Raw genomic sequence first — 20,394 nt, forward strand, 5'->3', positions numbered from 1 at the left:
CTCACATTGGTCTGCAAACTAACTGAACAGTATGGCTTGAAAAGAGAAAGCAATAATAATCTGACCTTTTGGGACTTGTTCACTTTTGCCTGTGTCAAATTCTCTAATCCTTCCTCCTCAAAGACGGACTATGCTGAAGGCATAAAAGATAAAGTGCAAGGTTTTCAATTGCTTAATAATTGCCAAATTTTCATCAGTTGTTGTATATTATTATTCAAAAGTTTCTTTTTGTCACTTATTCATATTTAGAAATAATTTGTTTTATGATTCCTCTGCCTACATTCCTAAACAGGCCTGGTTTTACTAGGATTTTCAGAAGAAAGCTCAGTACTCCAAACGGGAGTTCAAAGCAAATAGGCTGTGATTATTTCTAGTATGGAGTGATCTATGCCTAGTGTCTCCTCATAATGGGGACAAAGGCCACAAACATTTATAGGAAGCCGACTGAGTTCCCAGGCACTCTGCCGGACACTTTCTTAATTTGCCCATAGTCAGATTACAAGTCACAAGACGTGTGATTCAAATTCAGTTCTGCCCGACTCAAGAGTTTTTCTATCATATTATTTCAGGTATTAGATGTATTTTAAAATTTTACAAATCCTTTCTTACTCTGTAGCTGTAAAAGAATTTCATACAATATCCCGCCCAAAAAATTCTTCACAAGATTTTTCATTTCAAGTTACAATATTTTAAAATAGTTTGAGGTTATGTTGCTAGCCATTTAATCATTTCTTATTCTCTTTAACTCTATTTCCTTTTACTTTTAGCTACTTCATCACCTTTCACCATACAACAGATTATTTAACCTTCCAACTATCTTTTGACTCACTGGAATGTATATGTGTGTGTGTGTATGTATGTATATATACACACACACACACACATTTTGGCTGACAAGAACAGAAGGAGGCAAGTGGTATGTATGAGCAAGTATGATTTATTATGGACAAAGAGTAGAAAAATGTTACTAATATCCATAGATAAATTCCTTAAGTCATATGTGAAGAGGCAGTATTATTAAAAGTTTGCTTTATTTTTTCTGTTGAATCACATACTAGCTCCTAATTACAATTAGATTCGTCTTATGCCTTCCAAACATTAGCACAGTTAGCATCACCTTATCAATAACCGAATAATAAATCAAACTAGGTCCCAGTGGTTATGTCCACATCTAGATTGTCAGGGTGATCAGGAACTCTTATTTGTTTGCATTAGCTTTTAATTCTTGGTTATATCTATAAAGAAAACAGAAAGAAAAATAATCATGAATCACAAAGATAAATTTATAATAAGAAGGGAATGGGAAGCATATTCCTTCCATCCCTTCTTTCTCACTAGTCAAGAAGCTATACAGTTGTAAATACAATCTTCCCAGGGGCTTGTAGGTGGAAACAAGCAGGTGGGAAAGCAACCTAAGGACTTTATTTGCATCTGGCTTCCAACTGCCAGTTAACAACTTAGCTGATACACAGTTTCCCACACATAAATATTATTTTAATGAATATTTTCTTTCTTGAACTATTATAAGAATATGACAAACATGTGGACATATGTGTAAAATTTAGCAAAATGTGGTTGTCTAGAACTTTTTATTTTATACTCACAAAGCATCTTTCCTGAGAATAAAATCAGTTGGGAATGGGATCCTGTCTAATCACTAAAAATAAAATATAATTCTGTAATGCAGGTAGCCTACTGGGTCAGCAGGTTGTAACACTTAAATTTATTGAAGCTAAGAACAGTTTCTTCAATTCTCATTAATTGAAAGAAGAATTAACCACAAAGCCACAGTCTTTCCCTTCTACAATACTCCGGGCCTCATTTACTACTCTTCCTATCTGAAAATAGAGTGGAAAATTGAATAAGCACAAGAAGGAACTTATTCTACGAAGCCTACCATGCCTTCCAGACTGCTCAAAAGGTCCTGATTTCAAATATTCAATAGTGTTGTCCAGGGATTCCAACATTTATATTTCTAACTAAATCTCCCAATCTGCTATTGTAATGGAAAGGCCAAAAATCCTTTTGTTAAACCATATCTGAATTTCTGATAGTAGAAATGTGGCACTTAGTCTTCTAATAGCTCTACTATCATGAGTTAATATAAGGTTAAAATGAGATGGCAGATGAGAACAGTACTCTGTGAATAAAATCATTTTACAAATTTAAGTTTATACTGATATAAGTAAGCCCTAAAAATGGTTGTAAGGCATACTGTAGAGTGAGTTATATACTGATCCATCCATTATGTGCTAGATTATTATGAAAGGATTACATTATAAAGCTACCAGTAAAGCTAGGAATGGTAAAGATGAATGAAATTAAAATGTATTATACTCTGCAGAACAGAATGCTTTCTGAAAGGAAGGAAAATTATAACTCAGTGTTTTCTATTTATTGAGATAATTCAATTTTTTTAGCCAAAGAAAGTTGTTATTCATGATACTGTTTTGTAATTTAGAAATGTTCTATGATTCAAACAAAGTTAGAGCCTTCATCTAAGATCATTGCAAGTGTTAACCAGTCACTGACAAATAAAATTAACTACTAAATAAATAGTTTAAAAAATTTCCAATGCTCACAGAACCCTTATTTTCCAATGAAAATGGGAGCCCCACTCTAAACATCAAATTACACAGCTATACACTTAACTCCCACTTTATTATATATAATTGAAAGTAAGTGATATAAGGTTCATGTGGAAAATTACCTAATGAGCCATAAACTGTTTTTGTTGTCTTAATAAAAGAGACTCTATGAAAGGGCTGTGCATCAAGATAACATACAGATTTAAAACCTAGGTAACACATTGCTTAACACTTTTAACTTGAACCCCCAGACTTTCTAGAAATGTTAAATTTCTGCTTCAAGCACATCCAGACTTAGCATTACATGTGAATTAAAAACAACAACAACAGTATTGCCAGCTGGGTAGCCTCTGAGGCATGCATATATATATATATATATATTATATATATATATATTATATATTATACTTATAGTACGCTTACCTCCAAATACGAAAGAGCTGAGAGGCTCCTGCTGTACCGACAAAGAAATTAACAGCAAACAGACTCCAGTTTTTTGGAATAATTACAAGTGAATATCTTGACCAAATAAACCCTGTTGAAACAAAAAAAAAATTTTTAAACCATAGGTGCACCTGCAATGTCTTATCTGAACATTTAATATTAGAGTAAAATAATTATAACTAAAACTATGACAACATAAAGTAGGATAAAGGACCAAGAAATGCTATACTCTGAGTCTTTAATAAAGTTGCTATAATTCAGTGCTACACATAATTCTCAGTTCTCACGTAGGGAAATCTTTATAACCCTCCTCTGCCTTCTCCATCTGTAATGCAGTAACTTCCTAGAGATAAATAACAATGTTAATTTCTTTGTGTGTGAGTGTATGTACATATACTTCAAACATTAAACCATTAAATAAATTGGTGTAAAACAAAACAATTGAATGCCCTATACAGAGCACAGAATATAGTCATTTAATTTACCTGTTGCCATCAAAACAGCCGATTGAGCTGTGCTGAGTTTTTCTGCAGGTCTGGCCATGTCAGCCAATCCAGCACACACCAAGCCCTGGAAATACACATTAACATGTAGAAAGAAAAAAAAGCATCTTGAATGTGTAGTAATAGTTCTTAACTTTAAATAAAAAAAAAACTATTTCAGAGATTTTCACATGACCGTAGATATGATTTTAGTATCCATGCATTAGGAAAATGTATGTCATGACGAAAAGGTACAATGAATTCAGAAATGCTTTTTGAATTAATTTATATTTTGTTAATCACATTAAGCAGCCTCATATATTTGAAAATCAGGAGTGTGTGTCTATGTGTGCATATACATATATATACACACACACACATATATATATACTTGTTCTACAAATGTATTTGTATTTTTGTTCTAAAGTGATACTTCTTTCACATGAGTTTACATATTCTTTAAACATGTTGGGGACTACTGGTCTGGAAGATGCCTGAAAGGTATTTGTATAAATTCCCCCTTTCATGTTTTTGGTCAGTGTTCTTCTTCTTCTTTTTTTTTTTTTTTAAAGTAGAAGTATCAGAAAAGCTCTGTTACAATTCTAGTTTCTTGGTTAGATAATTTTTCTTTAATGTCAAAGTATACATGGTCATTTCTACTGCTATAGTTTAAAGTCTTTTATAGAATCATTCCACTAATACCCTACAATCAGCATCACTCAGAAGTTTAGTAATGAGTCTTTTTTTTTCTTTCCTTTTTGATGGAGGTACTGGGGATTGAAGCCAGGACCTCATGCATGTTAAGCATGCGCTCTACCACTGAGCTATACCCTCCCCCTTGAGTCTTCACTAGAATATGAGTTATGCTACTCTATTGCAGAGATAAGAATATGTAATGATATTTGTTGATGAAAAATTCACACGCAAAATAAGAGAGACTAGTACACAGCTCTAGATGCACGTCACTCAGTCAGCAATTCCTGAGATTCTGCCTTATTTGCTTCACCTCTCCTCTTCCCTTTCTCCTTCTTTCTTTAAGTACTTTAAATCAAATCCTAAATATGTTATTAGAAAACATGTGTTTAAGAAATTTATTTTCAGGTTTTATTGAGTTCCCAAAAGATGCTCTTGCATGAAAAATATAAATCAGCAAAGAGGTTTTTCTCCTAAATAGAACAAATGCATTCTTGTGAATTTATATACAAATTTAAACCAAATCCAAATGGCTTAATAAGATCAGTAGTTCAAGAAAGCGATGACTCTGGTTTAAAAAGGGGCAAATTGGTAAACATAGGAGTGTAAGTAGGGGTAAATTATGATCAACACTACTTTTCTTGTTAACTTTTCCCCACAGTCCCGTGATTTTCTTCTCAAATGCTTCCTAATCATCCCTCCTACATTCTTCTTCCAGGTCCCAAAGCACATTTTCTCTGTTGCATGTTTGTTCTACTTCTGCAGGGTGGAATACTGCCATTATAGAGGGGAAGAAAGGGACTGACTTCTGCCATTATTCTACTGGGCCCACATATTATACTGTGGCTTGTCAAATAGACTCATGATGGCTATAGGTTATGGTGTATTATCTGCTTTCGGAAAGGGCCATGGTTTTATTTATGCTCACAGTCTGTTTTATTTTTCTAGGACATGTTAGTGTTAGGGATTGTTCTCTCCCACAAACGTCTTGAGCTCCTTTTCACATATTTTCTTTCTTTCTTTTTTTAAAACATTTGGACATATCTGCTTTATTATCTTCTCTCTTTATATGTATATATATTTTTCTGACCTGTTTACAAAGAAGTTGTAGATATCATACCCTTTGACCCCCTAATATTTTAGTGTGCAGTAGAGTTCATAGTTAAATTTTGACAGCTGTCCCCAAATGTCCTTTAAAATAGGTTTTTTTCTTGTCCAGAGTACAGTTAGGTCAGGATAATACACTGCATATTTGGTTGCTATGCCTCTTTAATCTGTTTTTTTAAATTAAAGTATAGTTGATTTACAGTATTATATTAGTTTCCCACATTTCTAAAAAATCCCTTTCTATTTCTACACCATTCTAACCTTACATAAATTATTTTAGAAAATCTTACTGTGAATCTAATCTCTGCCATTAACTAGGTGTGTGACTTTGGTCAAGTTACATAATGCTTTGTCTTAAATTTTTCATGTATAAAATGAGATTATTAATAGCTACCCTTGCAAAAGTGATACATGATTAAATGAGATAATATGCTTTAAAAAATATTAGCGCAGTGCCTGGAAAATATCATTATTAACAACAAGAAATAGTAGCTTACATCTTTAGAGCAGCAGAGATAAAGGAATATTATTAGTCTCTTTCTAGAAGTAATCCTTTTTTGCATTACTAGCCTCAAAGGCAGAAGGTCTGTGTTCTCTCTTTATTATGAACTTTATTCAAATAATAGAACTGTAGAGCCAGAGAGTGGTTAGAGTATACCACAAGATTATGTAAAATACTCCCTAACAAAGAAAGTACCAATTATAGATAGATTCACAGTGACTATATTTTGAAGGGGGCAATGGAAGTAACAGCCTAGGCTTTGGAGTCAAATTAGACCTGAGGGTTCAAACCCTGACTCTATCACTTACTAACAACAGTTCTAGTTCTTTGAACCTCAGTACCTTTATTAGGAAAATGGTGATAACATTCATATCTCAGACTTTTTTCTGATAAAGATTAAATATGAGATAATATATTAAATAACCTAATACAGACAGTTTGGCATCAAGTAGATTCAAGTTAGCTCTCTTTCCAACAATTAAAAACTGGTTTTCAAATATGTGAACCCCAGGTTTGTGATTCTTTCTGGCATCTGGTTATTTCTACTGGGTGGAGTAAATACTCATCAGATAGAATAAAACACTTATTCCTTCTTTCATTCCAATATTTTCTCCTTTACTAAAAAAAAAAAAAAAAAAAGTCGTATGACACCTTTAGAGGAGTGTTAAAAAAAATACCACTACGGAATATTCCAATTCCAAAATGCTTAGAGATGGCAAAGTCCTCAAAATTTTAAACTGTGAATTAGACTATGTAAATAGTTCCAGCTGGAAAAGCAAGTAGATAGGTATTAAAAATCTGCATAGATAATCTTGAAATAGTTTGACTTATTCCTAAGGAGAAGAGAACATAGAATTAGCTACAACAAATTGTATATTGTTTAAGAGTTAAATATAATCCAGTCTGTGGAAAAAGATTGTGAACAAAAAGAAAAGAAGCTCTCTTAACTGACTTTCACGTAATAGTTTCCCCAGGTTAGTCAATGATCTCCATTCCTTCTGTAAACAAGCTAACATGTCATGGCTAGTGGGCTATTTATTCTGTGTTGCACACATGTATTTTTGCTCCTATCAGTTGAGTTATATTTTTACCAAGTCACTGTGTTTGTCCTCAAACCTGTTTATGCTAACTTTACTTGTTAATGTAATTTACCTAACTAAATGAACTATTAGGCAAACAGGTGAAATACAAAAAGAGGGTTGTTATTTCTATGAAAATTAAAGTGACTACTTGGGAGGACTGAATAAAGGCAAGTTTTAAAACTTGCTGTCAAATTTGATGTAAACAAGACAGAAATAAAAAGATTGGAGAGGGGGAGCCATAAAAATCTTAGCAGGTTTCTATTTTCATACTATTATGAAAGTGTCTACAGACTTGCTCTGCTTTAAAGAAAACTAAACCAAAATTATATAGGATGCACTATGATATAATTCATTCATCCAAGAGAGAAATGTGGAACTCAAAATCAGTGGATCTATACACAAACAAAGGCTTTGGCCTTATAGTAGATAGCAGACAAATGAATATATATTTATATTCTTTAAGTTAAAACATTCAAGGGTATGTAGTATTGTTTTGTAGAATTATCCATGTTGGTCTTTATGATTAATTATTTGATTTCAACGGAAGTAGCTAACCAGGATTCTACCACAATTAAACATCTGAAGAACTCTAGTCTAAAATTCTTAATGTGGAACTTAACGTGGCTGGCAGCAGCAACTGTTAAGTGTCAGGTATAGACTACCATAGATTATTTATTATCAAATGCTCTGGGAAAGGAAAGTATATTAACATGTACATAAAAAAATTTCTAACAAGAGAAGTCTCCCTATCAGAGAACAAGACAGAGAAGTTTCTACTGCTGTGCTGTCATCAGGAGATTATGTATGATTTCAACATGAACTTAAAATAGATTTTTTAAAGAGACGGTCGAGAAAGCACTTATAAGTATATAATACCATCAATGTTTCAAAACACTCATGGACCAGATCAAAGAAACAAAGCTATTGGCAAAATTAATAAACCTCTAAATTGTGGGACCTCCAAATTTACTGCAAATACATTAAATCATTCTTACTCTTTTCATAATGGTGCTAGAAACAATACTTCAGCAATCAATTCCACTTCATAGCTATAGAATTTTAAGTATTGGTAAAGAAAGAAGATGAAGGAAATAGTAATATATCTTTTATAGTATTTTAAAAAATCACTATTTTTGAATGCTTAGAGTGTGAGCAGAATCATTAAAGATGATATGTTGAAACTTCTTTTTTAAACTGGTGGGATCTTTTCTCAATATATAACTCTAAAAAGAGAACTGCTCCCTAGTTCTCTGTAAAATATGGCTCCCAACCACTAATTTACTCTAATCTTGTCATTTTATAGTTGAGACAAAAGGGCAGAAATTGAACTTGCCTCAGGTCATAAAATTGAGGGACAGCTAATTCCAGCTCTAACATTCTCAAGTACTTGGATTTATAACTGAGTTTCTGAATTCTTCTAACGACTTAAAACAATACATGTAAGAGAATTAAAATGGCCTACAACCCAGGAACAAAAACCAACTTGATTAAAAAAATGGGCAAAGGGCTTAAATAGATATTTCTCCAAAGAAGATGTAAAAATGGTCAATAAGCACATGAAAAGATGTTCAGCATAACTAATCATATTAGTGAAATGCACATCAAAACTACAGGGGGACACCACTTCACACCCATTAGGATGTCTATCGTAAAACAACAATAACAACAAAAGTAACAAGTGTTGGCAGGGATGTGGAGAAATTGGAACCCTTGTGAATTGCTGGTGGGAATGTAAAACAGTGCCGCTGCTGTGGAATATAGTACAGCAGTTCATCAGAAGATTAAATATGGAATTACCACATGATCCAACAATTCCACTCGTAGGTATAGACCCAAAAGAACTGAAAGCAGGGTCTGGAACAGATATTGCATACCACTGTTCATAGCAACACTGTTAACAATAGCCAAAAGGTGAAGCAACCCAAGTGTCCATCAAAAGATGACTGGATAAACAAAATGTGATATATACATACAGCAAAATATTATTCAGACTTAAAAAGGACAGAAATTCTGACATATACTACAACATGGATGAACCTTGAGGATGTTATGCGAAGTGAAATTAGCCAGACATAAAAGGGCACATATTGTATGATTCCACTTACATAGGGTAACTAGAGTAGTCAAATTCATAGAGACAGAAAGCAGAATGGTGGTTGCCAGGGGCAGGGGGGAGGGAGTAATGAGGAGCTATTGTTTAATGGGTTCAGAGTTTTAGTTTTGCAAGATAGAAAGAGTTCTACAAATTGGTTGCACAGTGGTGTGAACGTATTCAAAAACTACAACAAATGGTTAAGATGGTAAATTTTATTACAACCGAAAAAAAAAAAAAAAAACCCTCCCAAAAAAGCCTGCAGACCAGTAGTTTTTAAACTTTAGAAGGCATCAGAATCACCTGGAGGGTTTATTAAAATACAAATTACTAGGCTCCATCCCCAGTTTCAGATTTAGTAAATCTGTGATGGGGCCTGAAAATCTGCATTTCTAACTTGTTCCTTCCTGGGTGATGCTAGTGCTGCAGGTCTCAGGATGACACTCTGAGAAGCACTGCGTTAAGCCAACACTGGCCCTTCCAACATAAAATCAGTGATTTGTTACTAACAGCCACCACAATTATTTCTTTTCAGCTTAGTGAGAACTTTAGGAACGGAAGCTGACATTTGGTAAAAGCACTGGTCTTGGGGTTAGAAACCCTAGATTCTACCATTTACTAAATGTTTATGTATACCCTTGGATAAATGCTTCTACTTTTTGAGACTAACTTTCTTTGCCTCTATTTTAGTGTTAACTAAGTTCTTATACTAAATTGATAATAAAAGTCAATTTAGGGGGTTCTAATTAGTTTAATGTTTTACATAGTCACAAAATTTTAGAATGAAGTTTCATGGTCCTAGGGCCCACAATTACAAGCTTTTTGATAACAAATAAGTTCCCAAAAGGTTTCTTATGTACAGAGTTCATAAAAACTAAAGTAGGCAATGTGCTTTATGCAGTGAAAATGATACATCTGAGAGCATTTGTATGAAATTATTTCAAGGCATACTGTGAACATTTGAAAGTACGTCGATCAAATTAATAAGCTCCTTTTAAAGAATACCAATTTAAGCAGCTTCTGCAAAAACTCAAGACTTACCCATTTCATAATTGGAGCCCAGAAAAATACTGTTTTGGGACCTGAAGAAAAAAAAAAGAAAAATTCAGCAATAAACCAACTATTTTCTACATGCCTTTTAATAATCATTACCACATTTCAAAAACCTTGAGATTTATCAATCTATTTGTAATAACTTTTACTATGCTTTCTGCATACTTTGTATTTAATATTTAGAAAGTCACCACAGTATCAATCTTTCCTACAAGTCGTTTTGATCTCCCTGCCAATTATTTGTATTTTTGCGACCTATTAAATTAGCTAAAGTATAATGGAGATGGCTTTGGAACCATTCTCAGTGCTTTGCCTTGAATGTGGAACATATTGTTACTTCACATTCGGATAATCTTCAGGTTGGAGCAATTACAAATTATCGAATTTTTGTATACAAGGCTCAGAGGATATTTATATATTCAGTAATTCTATTAATATTTATTATAGATGACATGTCACCATATATATTCTAGTAAAAGTTCTTGTAAAAATTCTGTACATTCTAGTACAAAATTCATAAACCTAATTTTAAGGGTCACATGAGAAAAGGGAAGAACTAGATTTGTAAGTTCCTTAAATAGTAGGGTCGTTGTTTTAGTTATCCTGGTACCCATCTGCCTTGTGCAAAACGTTAAATAAATGTTTGTAGCATTGAAATCAATTCTGGTTTCTTAGATAACCTAGAATTTGAGAAGCATGATGTTTCAGAGCTAGAAGGAAACTCAGAGATGATCTAATCCAAATTCTTCATTTTACCAATAAGGCTCAGAGAAGTTCCAAGACCTACCCAAGTCATGCAGCTAGTAAGCAGCAGAACGGTGACTGACTGGAACATAAAAGTCTTTTGACTCTTAAACTAGTGCTCTTTAACCACATAACATAACTCTGCCCACTTTTAACTCTTCCAAATCATATGTCCAGGGGATACAGTGACAGGAAAGAAACAGATTTTGTCTATGGTAAGTTAAAAACTAAATCCAATACATATCAGAGCACTTAGTATGGTGTGTATGCTCTCAACACACTAAATCATCAAAATACATTTACTTCTTAACACAAAAATTAACCAATTTCATGTAAGACAACAGTGATTTTTAAGCAAATTCAAAATTTAAAAAATCCTATTATATTTGTGATTATGATTTCTGCCTTAATCCACTTTACTTTGTAAGAATAAATTATTTATTTTTATGGATCACAAAAATCACATCTAAAATGGCAAAATCACCCAAACATAACATATTATTTCTCTTTATCTGCTCCCAGTAATATTTCTCAAGAGCACCAGCAGGTAAAGATTCATTTATCCGTTTTCCCTTCTAGTACAAGAGGGAAAATCACTGTCATTAATACTAAAGAAATGTTTCTGTTCACATATGCATAAGTAACATTTAAAAGTTAAAACTGACTTAAACCTATTACTTAGAAACAAAACAAGAGAAAGATAGTGAAGTTGAAAAACCAGGGAGTGAGTTAAGATCCAGTGTGGTTCTCAGCTTAATTGTTGCAGGGAAGACCATTCATTTGTTTACCTATAATAATTACTGCACGCTTTACAGTTTGTCAGGCACTGGGGATATTTTGGTAAATAAAATACACTGCTGGCTTCTAATGACCTAAGCACAGGAAGGTTGTTTAAGTAAAATCATCTGGAAGCTATATAAAAACATTTTAAGGAATCTTAACTCTCGAGTGCTTTTATCAAAGCTGCTCCAGTTTCACATGTAGGTAACACCACCACCACAAAGTGAAAACGAATCCAGTGGTAACACTCCTTTTTGGGGTGCATTTTGGCTGAACTAACATCAAAAGTAGTTGGTTAATCCTAACAATAAGGAGAGAAATTTGAAAAATGTAAAAAAAAAAAAAAAAGTAAAAATGGCATCTTCTCCCTCTAGCTTTTTCCTTACCAAGTAGTTCTAGGCAGGCGTCACACAGCTAGTGTTAACTATGGCTCACTTTTAGCATCATTAAGTGATGGCAATGTTACACATTTAGGACTATCCCCACTCTTTAACATAGTCCTTGGTATTTTTTTACCCCTCTCAAACGAATCCATATTGTTCTTATAGCTAAACTCATTAATTCAATGCGATTTTAAAACAGTGGGATTTAAGAATCTATCAGCATGTACCACTAATAATATTCTACTGTAGTTAGTTGTATTATCTGCTTACCTATCAAAAGTATAACTTCCTTGAGGCTTGTACCCCTATCACCTAGTAGATGCTGAATAAAAAGAAGAGTTAGTGTATATAAACATCGAATCACCATGTTGTATACCTGAAACTAATATAATACTGTATGACAACTAGTATTTAAAAAAAAGGAGAAAAAGTTAGCTAGCACAGATGGAAGCAGTTTATATTAACTGGAATTTAGACTCTAATGTATAAGTATGTACCCACATGTAAATAGAAAACATATATGTGTGTGTGTATACTTATGCAAACAACTGAAAAATTCTTTAAAATCATAAGTTGTTTTTATCAGCCTCATACTTACATATTGATAAGTCTGGCTTATACATTAGAATTTTTAAATAACTTTACTGATTTCCTAGAACATTTAAACCTAATCCTAAAATCCTTCTGCAATCTGTCTTATTTTCTTTTCAAGAGCTGGATACCATCTTTAGACTAATAATCTTGAAACGGTAGAATGTAATGGCACAGGCTCTGTCTTTTCTTGTGGCCAAAACAATTACAACACTAAGCTTCATTTTCTCACATATATGCAAGAGCTAGTCATTTTCATGTTTTACCATGTACCTTCAAGTTTTCCGTATTTTAAGTTGCAGAGCAAATCTGGAGATAATGCTGAAAGGGATGCTGGGAGAATTAAATCTATTGAGGAATTCAAAATTTTGGTGTTCTTATAACTGAGTGCAAATCTATCTATATTTAATTTCTGGGACTTTTATCCAAGTCCCTAAACTTTGTACTGTTCTGATAGCAGCCACCATTACACCTAGAACTCTAGCCACATAATGATTCTGTCTTCCCAATATTTGAACAAGATATGGAAACAATTTTCTTTCTTTGTTTAAGATTAGGTTGGGATTTCTAATAAAGAATAACAAATAATAAAAAATGTTTAATAAGGAACTAAAGAAATAGATAACATGAAGACATTGAGTTTCAGAATAAAATTTCTAATCCTAATTTAATGAAATTTTAGCTCAGGTCACTGGTTCTCAACTAGGGGTGAATTTTGTCCCCCAGGGGACACTTAGCAATGATTAGAGACATTTTTAGTTGTCACAACTGTAGTGGTGGTGCTGTTGTTACCCACACCTACTAGGTAGAGGCCAGGCATGCTGTTAAACATCCTACCATGCAAAGGACAGTCCCTCACAACAAACAATCATCCAGCCCCCAAAATGTCAGCACTGCAGGATTAAGAAACCCTGGCTTAGGTGGACAAACTAGGCAAACATGCAGCTAGTTTCAAGCTGTTTTATGGCTCTAAACCTTACTTTGTAACTGTCCCCTCCCAAGAGTCTGCCTTGTCTTCATCTGGCTAACTCCTACTATCTTTCAAAAACTCATTGTGTGTTTCATCTCCTCAAAGAAGCCTTCTTTGACATCTCCGGGTTAGATTAAATGCTCCTTGTCTGAACTCCCAAAGCAGACTGTCTATTCTATTGTTTTCTGCACTTAACAAAATGATCTATTTGTGTATCTGTCATTTTAATCAGACAAGGTGTTGAAGACAAGGCCTGTTTCTTAGTTTTCCTTGACAAATAATATTTTTGAACAGAATTGAATTGGATTAACCATATCCAGGAGAGGTACTAATCAGAGATATTTAAACTTTAGGTCTGACCCAGATTTGCCTTGACACTGCTTCACCCTCAAGGCTAGAATTTCTATTTACCCTTCTCCAGGGACATCAGGTTCCCTTTACATCAGGGCTGTACTAGACTTTCACTTATTAGTTACTCTACTCTTAAACTGTGGCACTCCCCTTTTGGGCTCCTGAAAATTCTTCCCATGAGTCTGATGCCATAATGCACTGATCTATAAGCCAATCTTTCCAAACTCTTCTGGTTATTTTATTTAGCTTGAGTTTCTGAGATTCCTATCATCACATTCTTTGTCATATCTTGGGGTCATATGCAGTATCAGTTACTAAGTTTATTTTTTTATCCCTGCATGAAGCTTGGCTTCATCACTCAAGGGTAAGTTGACACATAGTTTTAGTCTCTGGCTTTGAACTCCTGAGTGGATTCTTCTCTTTCTATTTCAGAAATGATGCTTCCTCTTCTACCATTCCAAAACCTGTTTCCTGAGCAATGCTTCTAGGTTCTGGTTTCTTTACAAGCTTAAATAGTTGATCCTTCAGGGTTAATGAACAGTCAAGCTTTTCAGTAGATTTGCCTGGTAACTAATTTACTCAACTGCCTTCAGCTAGGTGATAGTTTTAAAATATTAACTGCCCTTTCCCAACGCAACCGAACCAAACAAAAACTTTCAAACATGAACTATGGTTGCTAGAATGCGGGCCAAGAGAGTTATAAATATTTTAGTTAATGAATAATTTTAAACCATAAAACAAAGCCTAAATTAGTTTAACAACTGCTAAGTGCTGAATTTAAAAATATCAGTAGCACATATATATTAATAAGACATTCTAAATTTCTAGTTTTTCTGGGATCTCAGAGGATGCTGATAAATGACAAAAATAATTAGAGTTGGATATCTATATATGAAAACAAGTAGTGGTTTCTTCATTGTTAAAAAAAGGATAAAATAGCTAGTAATACCCATGATCATGCAAAGATTAACAAAAAATTTTAAGGAAAACTTAATTGACTCTTCAAGTTTATCTTAGCTAATCACTTTCTACCTTAAAAGTAAGTCAAACAAATGTAGACGTGTATGAATTTAGGTACAGAGGCTATCTTCCTGAAAACAGCAATCAATCAATAATGGAAATGATGATGAGGAAACATTCCAACTTATTTTGACATTTCTAAAAGAAAGTGTTGACAAAACAAGGTATTTGACAATAGGTATCACTCCAACATGGAGAATACAATGTCAAGTTGTGTTTTGAGACCTGGGAAAAACAGGTTTATGTTCTACAATGACAAAGCTATTCTCACTGGAGGAAGTAAAAACATGAAGTCATTAAATCATCATAATACCTGAAGTGACTGTAACACCTTAAAATCAAGATAAGCATAAATATAGAGTATTTAGCTAACATACATTATGATGAATAAAAAAACTTGATTAGGCAGAAATTGAGTTGTTGAAAACATACTTAATAAAAATCACCTCTTAAGAAATTTAATTTCAAGTCCAAGATGAGGGAAATGCATCCCCATCAGATATAAATGTACCATCTTTTAGACAAAGAATAACTAAGAACACAGTTTCATTTTGTTTCTTAGAAGTCCACTCTCGAAAGTTGAGAAAGGCCTCAAATGCTGACTATTTAAGACTACGATCTATACTGTAGAACAAATTTATGGCTACCAAAGGGAAGAGAAAAGGGGGAGGAACAAATAAGGAATATGGAATTTACACATACAAAGTACTATACATAAAATAGATAAGCAACAAGGATTTATTATAAAACTATGAATGATTTTCAAGCATAACAAAAAATACAAAGAATAATTTTCTTTTGTGTCTGATTTTTAAAGTGAAACTGATGTTTTTTAAAGTTCAAACTTTCATGGAAGAATTTGAAAAATTCTGCAAGGGAACATCACAAGCAAATATGTAAGAGACACACATTTTCAAACAAATTAACAAGTCTAGTCACCTTGATGAACTTTGACAAACATATTGATAAGATAATGACATAAATTTACTTCCTAATTTCCTTATCTGAGAGGAGTTATTGTTAATGAAATATTTCATAAATTCTTCCCAGAAAGTACGTCATTTACTGTATGTATGTTTCTCTCCCTAGGGAAAGACTTCCTTCTTGGAACAGAATAACTTCTACATAAATGCAAATATGTACACATACAAATATTGAACTGAGGTGCTCACTGTATCTCAATGGAAAAAATAAAATTCTTACTGAATACTTTCCACTACCCCTCTTATCCCTTTCATACCATTTCTTTATGGTTTGTTACTTCTCAACATCCCTCAACTTTCCTCTAAAATGCCTTATATCAAGCAAGTCCACCTGTTTGCTATCATGTAACCAACTACTTACAAATCCTTAGAACTTGTAAAGGTTACTCTTTGACACAGATATTGACTGTCAAAAAGTACTCATTTTTATTTGTAAAGGTAGTTCTGATTTCACACTAAAAACATTATGGGGCTACCGTTTTAGAGCCATATCATCTTTGTATCTTCTCTAAGGCCTTGGAAGGAGCTCACTCAAATTATTTTAAGTTTAGTTAACACTCATTACCTCACCTAGTTAGAAATTGTTTTTCCTGTCATGAGAGCTTTTAAGATATACTCTCTTAGCAGCTTTCAAATATAAAATACATGTTTTTAACTATAGTTATCATGCTGTACATTACATGCCCCAAATTTATTTGTCTTGTAACTGCAAGTTCGTACTTTTCGACCACCTTCTAGGATAGTTTTTAAACTCTTTAGAGCTGTGGCCTCTTACTTTTGAACACACTGCCCCATCAGAAAAAAAATTTGAGCATACATCCCCTATATATGTAGTTTATATATATATGTATATCTATATATATAGATGTATAGATGTTGACTCCATGGAATTCAGTTGTGTACACATTTTCCTTGATTTACGATGGGGTTACATCCCGATAAACCACTGAAGGTTGCAAGTATCATAAATTGAAAATTTATTTAATATACCTAACCTACTGAAATATCAGAGCTCAGCCTAGCTTACCTTTAACACACTCAGAACATTTACATTAGCCTACATCATCTAATACAAAGCTTATTTTATAAGAAACTGTTGAACATCATATAATTTACTGAATACTGTACTGAAAGTGAAAAACATAATGGCTATATGGATGCAGAATGGCAGATGATAACTACCAGTTATCAGTTGTTATCAGTTGTTCACCCACTTGATTGCACAGTTGACTGGGAGTTGTGGCCTGTTGCCACTGCCTAGCATCCTGGGAGCAATGTCCCACATATCAATGGCCCAGGAAAAAATCAAACACTTTTACAGTTATGAGGTGGTGTGAGGAATGACGTATCTTATGAGAATTGAACTTGCTAGGACACACATTTGGCTAGAACTGTATTCTTACTCTACAGAAGTAGGTCATTATGTGCCAGAGAAAATATGTAGATAAATGGATGATGAAGGTCACAGGTCTATATATATAATGCAATACTCTAATATATATTTATATGAAGACATATTCTGTCTTCTCACCTGTCTAGACATACTTGTCAATGATAAAATTAAATCTCAAAAATTTAGAATCTATCTTTGCATATTATTGTAAAAACCTCCATTATATGCATCTAGTCTAATGTTTAAAATGATTCAGTAACATACTATTACGTAAAACAGTATGCAAAAACCTTGACTATTCACTCTGATAACTCTTGGAATAATAATCAGTGTTTCACCAGATTTATTCAATGCTAAGGAATCAACAGTTACATTTTTCCTGTTTCTTCACTTCTACATTGGTGTGCCTACAACTTTTTAATCACAACTAATTTTGCAGTGATAGGTATTCTAACTGCATTTTGGTGAAAACCTTAGATGGGAGGAAACTAACACTAACATGTGTTGAGTGTCTAAGGCGCAGCTACTGCTACATATTTTACAGACATTATATTACTTAATTTTCACAATAACCCTTAAATGGTGATAATTATTATCCCCATTTTATAGATTAAAGCTTAGGGTATTTAAGGTCAAGGTCACACAGCCAAGATTCAAATCCAGGTCAGTCTGGCTTCAAAGCCTATGCTCCCTCCACTACACTGAACAAAGGGTTATAATAACTGAGAGTCCAAGAGTATCCAGATAAAATGCACGGTCTACAAATCAATCTACAAGCCAAAGATAACTCCACTTCATTCTGAAAGTTGAATAAAGTATTACAAATAATAATTGTAAGTAGTTAAAGCAAAGGCTGTGGAAAAGATCACAGTAAAACTACTCTCCGATTCTCTTTTAAAGTGGTTTAAAATTGCTCTTCCTCTACCCTGCCTTTATCCTACAGCCCAAACACAAAGCTTAAGAGGGTAGGGTTGACTCCACAGATTTCAGTTGTCTGAAAGCCCGTATTATTACAGAAGCATTGCCTAACCCTCCCTCCTGAGAAATCTCTGCCACGAAACACAGCACAATTCCAAAAAACCGTGCGATAAAAAATTAAAAGGCAACTAAACTAAACTTCTTCATAGAAAATCTCTCCTTAAAGATCAATTTTATCATGGGTATGATAATACAATAAATAATATTATACTAAAGTATAATTCAAAAATACAGTTCATTAAATATCAAACTCGAAATCAGATTTATTAACCATCTCAGACTCCCAAGAGCTGCTTCACAGTCAGATATGGAGGGAAATGGACAACCTTCCTAATGACACCAACTGCAGAGATAGATTTAACTATGCAGGAAAAAAGGGACACTTAGGGGCTTGCACTTCAATCTTTCCATTCATAAGAAAACTTCTCCTTTGCTAAGTCTTAGGCTTAAAACTGACTTCTGAATATATCGGTTTTAGTTCCTAGTCAAGTAAGTATTATCACTAACCATTTTATAGAAAAGGTAACAGAATTCTAGACCTTGAATAAAGAGTTGGAGGAACTGGGATCATCCAGTTTCTTTTAGAATTATTTTTTTCAACCACACGAACATTGTTCTCCAATAGATTCAAGAGAGCTAACATTTACTGGGCATCTATGAAGAATCAAACACATATGTTATCTTTTACTCTTACATGGATCACATTTTACAGAAACTAAGATCTAGGATTTCGCCCAAGGTCACAACTACAGAAAGCGGCAGAGCAGAATTAAATCCAGGTCTGTACACACAGAAAGGTCCAGGGAGAGTTTAGTTAGTAGTAATTTCATAAATCAGTAAAGACTAAAACAAACTAGACCCATGGGACGAGGAATGACACTGACTCAGAAACTCGGTAACGCATCTGCAGGCCTGTCAGCTGGAGCTGACGGAAGTATGACCTTTACTCCAAACCCTCCGGTGCGGTAAGACAGCTCTGCTCTGCATGGGTCAATATACAACTACTCACGGAGGGAAAGAGGAGAGAATGAGGTTTCGTGGTGGCCCAGGCCCTTTCGTGGTCGCAAAAATGGAGAAGGGTCAAACCCTGAGGCACGGTCCGGGTCTGAGTGGTGCCTAAGGCATGGGGCGCAACAAAGTCGCAAAGGGGGCTGATTTGAAAATTCCGAGTTTATGATAGATGTTGGAAAAGAAAAAGCGAAAAGCAGGGAGGATGGGAAGGTACAAGGATTCACTTGAAGGTAAGGGGTTGGGGCTGTGGGTGATGTCTCCAGCGGCAGAGTTGTCAGTGGGCCTCTAAACGTCTGCTTTAGAGGGACAGGGGGGGAAGGTCTCGGTGGGAGCCACTCTGGGGTTCATTACCTGCCGGGTGGTTGTACAACGGCCTCAACTTCTCAGGCAGCAGGAGCTCCACTCTGTCGAGGACCCGGTGGTAGGTGGCCCGCAGGCCCCGGGCGCCGGCGGCTGACATTTCTGCCGCCTGACCGTGAGCAGCCGGGTGGGAGAGTGGCCGCGTGCTCGTCCCTGGCTGATAATGAAGGGCAACTCCTCACCTTCCTCGGACACAACGCCTCACGTCCTCCTCTCCCCCAGGGTGCCCTTCCTGTGGCTCAGGCTGCCCCCCAGTACACCACCCCAGGGCCCGCGACCAGAGAAGGTTGAGGGGGCGGAGACTCTGCGTTGGCCCGCCCCGGGCCCGCCTCCTGACCTCCCGCTGCCGAGATGGAGGAGGAGTCATGGAAACAGGTGCCAAAAGATTGCCTCACCAAATCTACCCAGCGTCCTCTCGGCAGTGCGCTTGCGCAACCGGAGCTGCCCACGGTGATTGGCCCGCCCAGGGGCGCGGGCGGGGTCCAGCGCAAGCCTCCAATTTCTCTTTCCTGCCCTGGAGGCCATATTGAAGAAGGGAAAGTGAAGCGGCACCGGCTCTAATCCCATTTCACTTTGATTAAGGAGGCCCCTAGTTAAAATGGGCTTTTCGGGCCTTCCGTTTCCCGACTAAAGATGACGTCGCATAACTATCTTGCTTCCTTTGGAATGAGACTCGTGAGCCAGAGACTTCCGATCTTAGCAGCTTCTTTTTCTAATCCTCATTTATCCATAGAATATTAAGGATTTGGCTAGACTGGTCCGAACTCACTTTTCCAGGGTAAGGGCA

The 20,394-nt window shown here is 35.0% G+C and overlaps 2 protein-coding genes and 1 non-coding gene across 3 annotated transcripts in view; 1 reads left to right on the forward strand and 2 right to left on the reverse strand.

Annotated features, from left to right (window-relative positions):
* Positions 1-917: 917 nt before the first annotated feature.
* On the reverse strand, positions 918-20,008 carry MPC2 (mitochondrial pyruvate carrier 2). The gene is made up of 5 exons (XM_010984462.2): positions 19,599-20,008; positions 10,032-10,072; positions 3,518-3,602; positions 3,012-3,123; positions 918-1,235 (listed from the first exon to the last, which is right to left on the reverse strand). The coding sequence occupies exons 1-5, from the start codon at positions 19,705-19,707 to the stop codon at positions 1,199-1,201; spliced, it is 384 nt and encodes a 127-aa protein (XP_010982764.1). The 5' UTR covers positions 19,708-20,008; the 3' UTR covers positions 918-1,198.
* Positions 4,277-4,349, reverse strand: TRNAV-AAC (transfer RNA valine (anticodon AAC)). The gene has a single exon. It is a non-coding gene; the product is annotated as a tRNA-Val (tRNA).
* The window catches only part of DCAF6 (DDB1 and CUL4 associated factor 6), a 119,221-nt gene continuing 118,097 nt past the window's right edge, over positions 19,271-20,394 (forward strand). The window contains exon 1 of the mRNA XM_064477959.1: positions 19,271-19,477. Within this exon, the coding sequence (XP_064334029.1) occupies positions 19,417-19,477 (61 nt within the window). The 5' untranslated portion in view covers positions 19,271-19,416. The remainder of the gene's footprint in view (positions 19,478-20,394) is intronic.

Source organism: Camelus dromedarius, chromosome 23 (assembly GCF_036321535.1).
Source record: "Camelus dromedarius isolate mCamDro1 chromosome 23, mCamDro1.pat, whole genome shotgun sequence".
Taxonomy (NCBI): Eukaryota; Metazoa; Chordata; class Mammalia; order Artiodactyla; family Camelidae; genus Camelus; species Camelus dromedarius.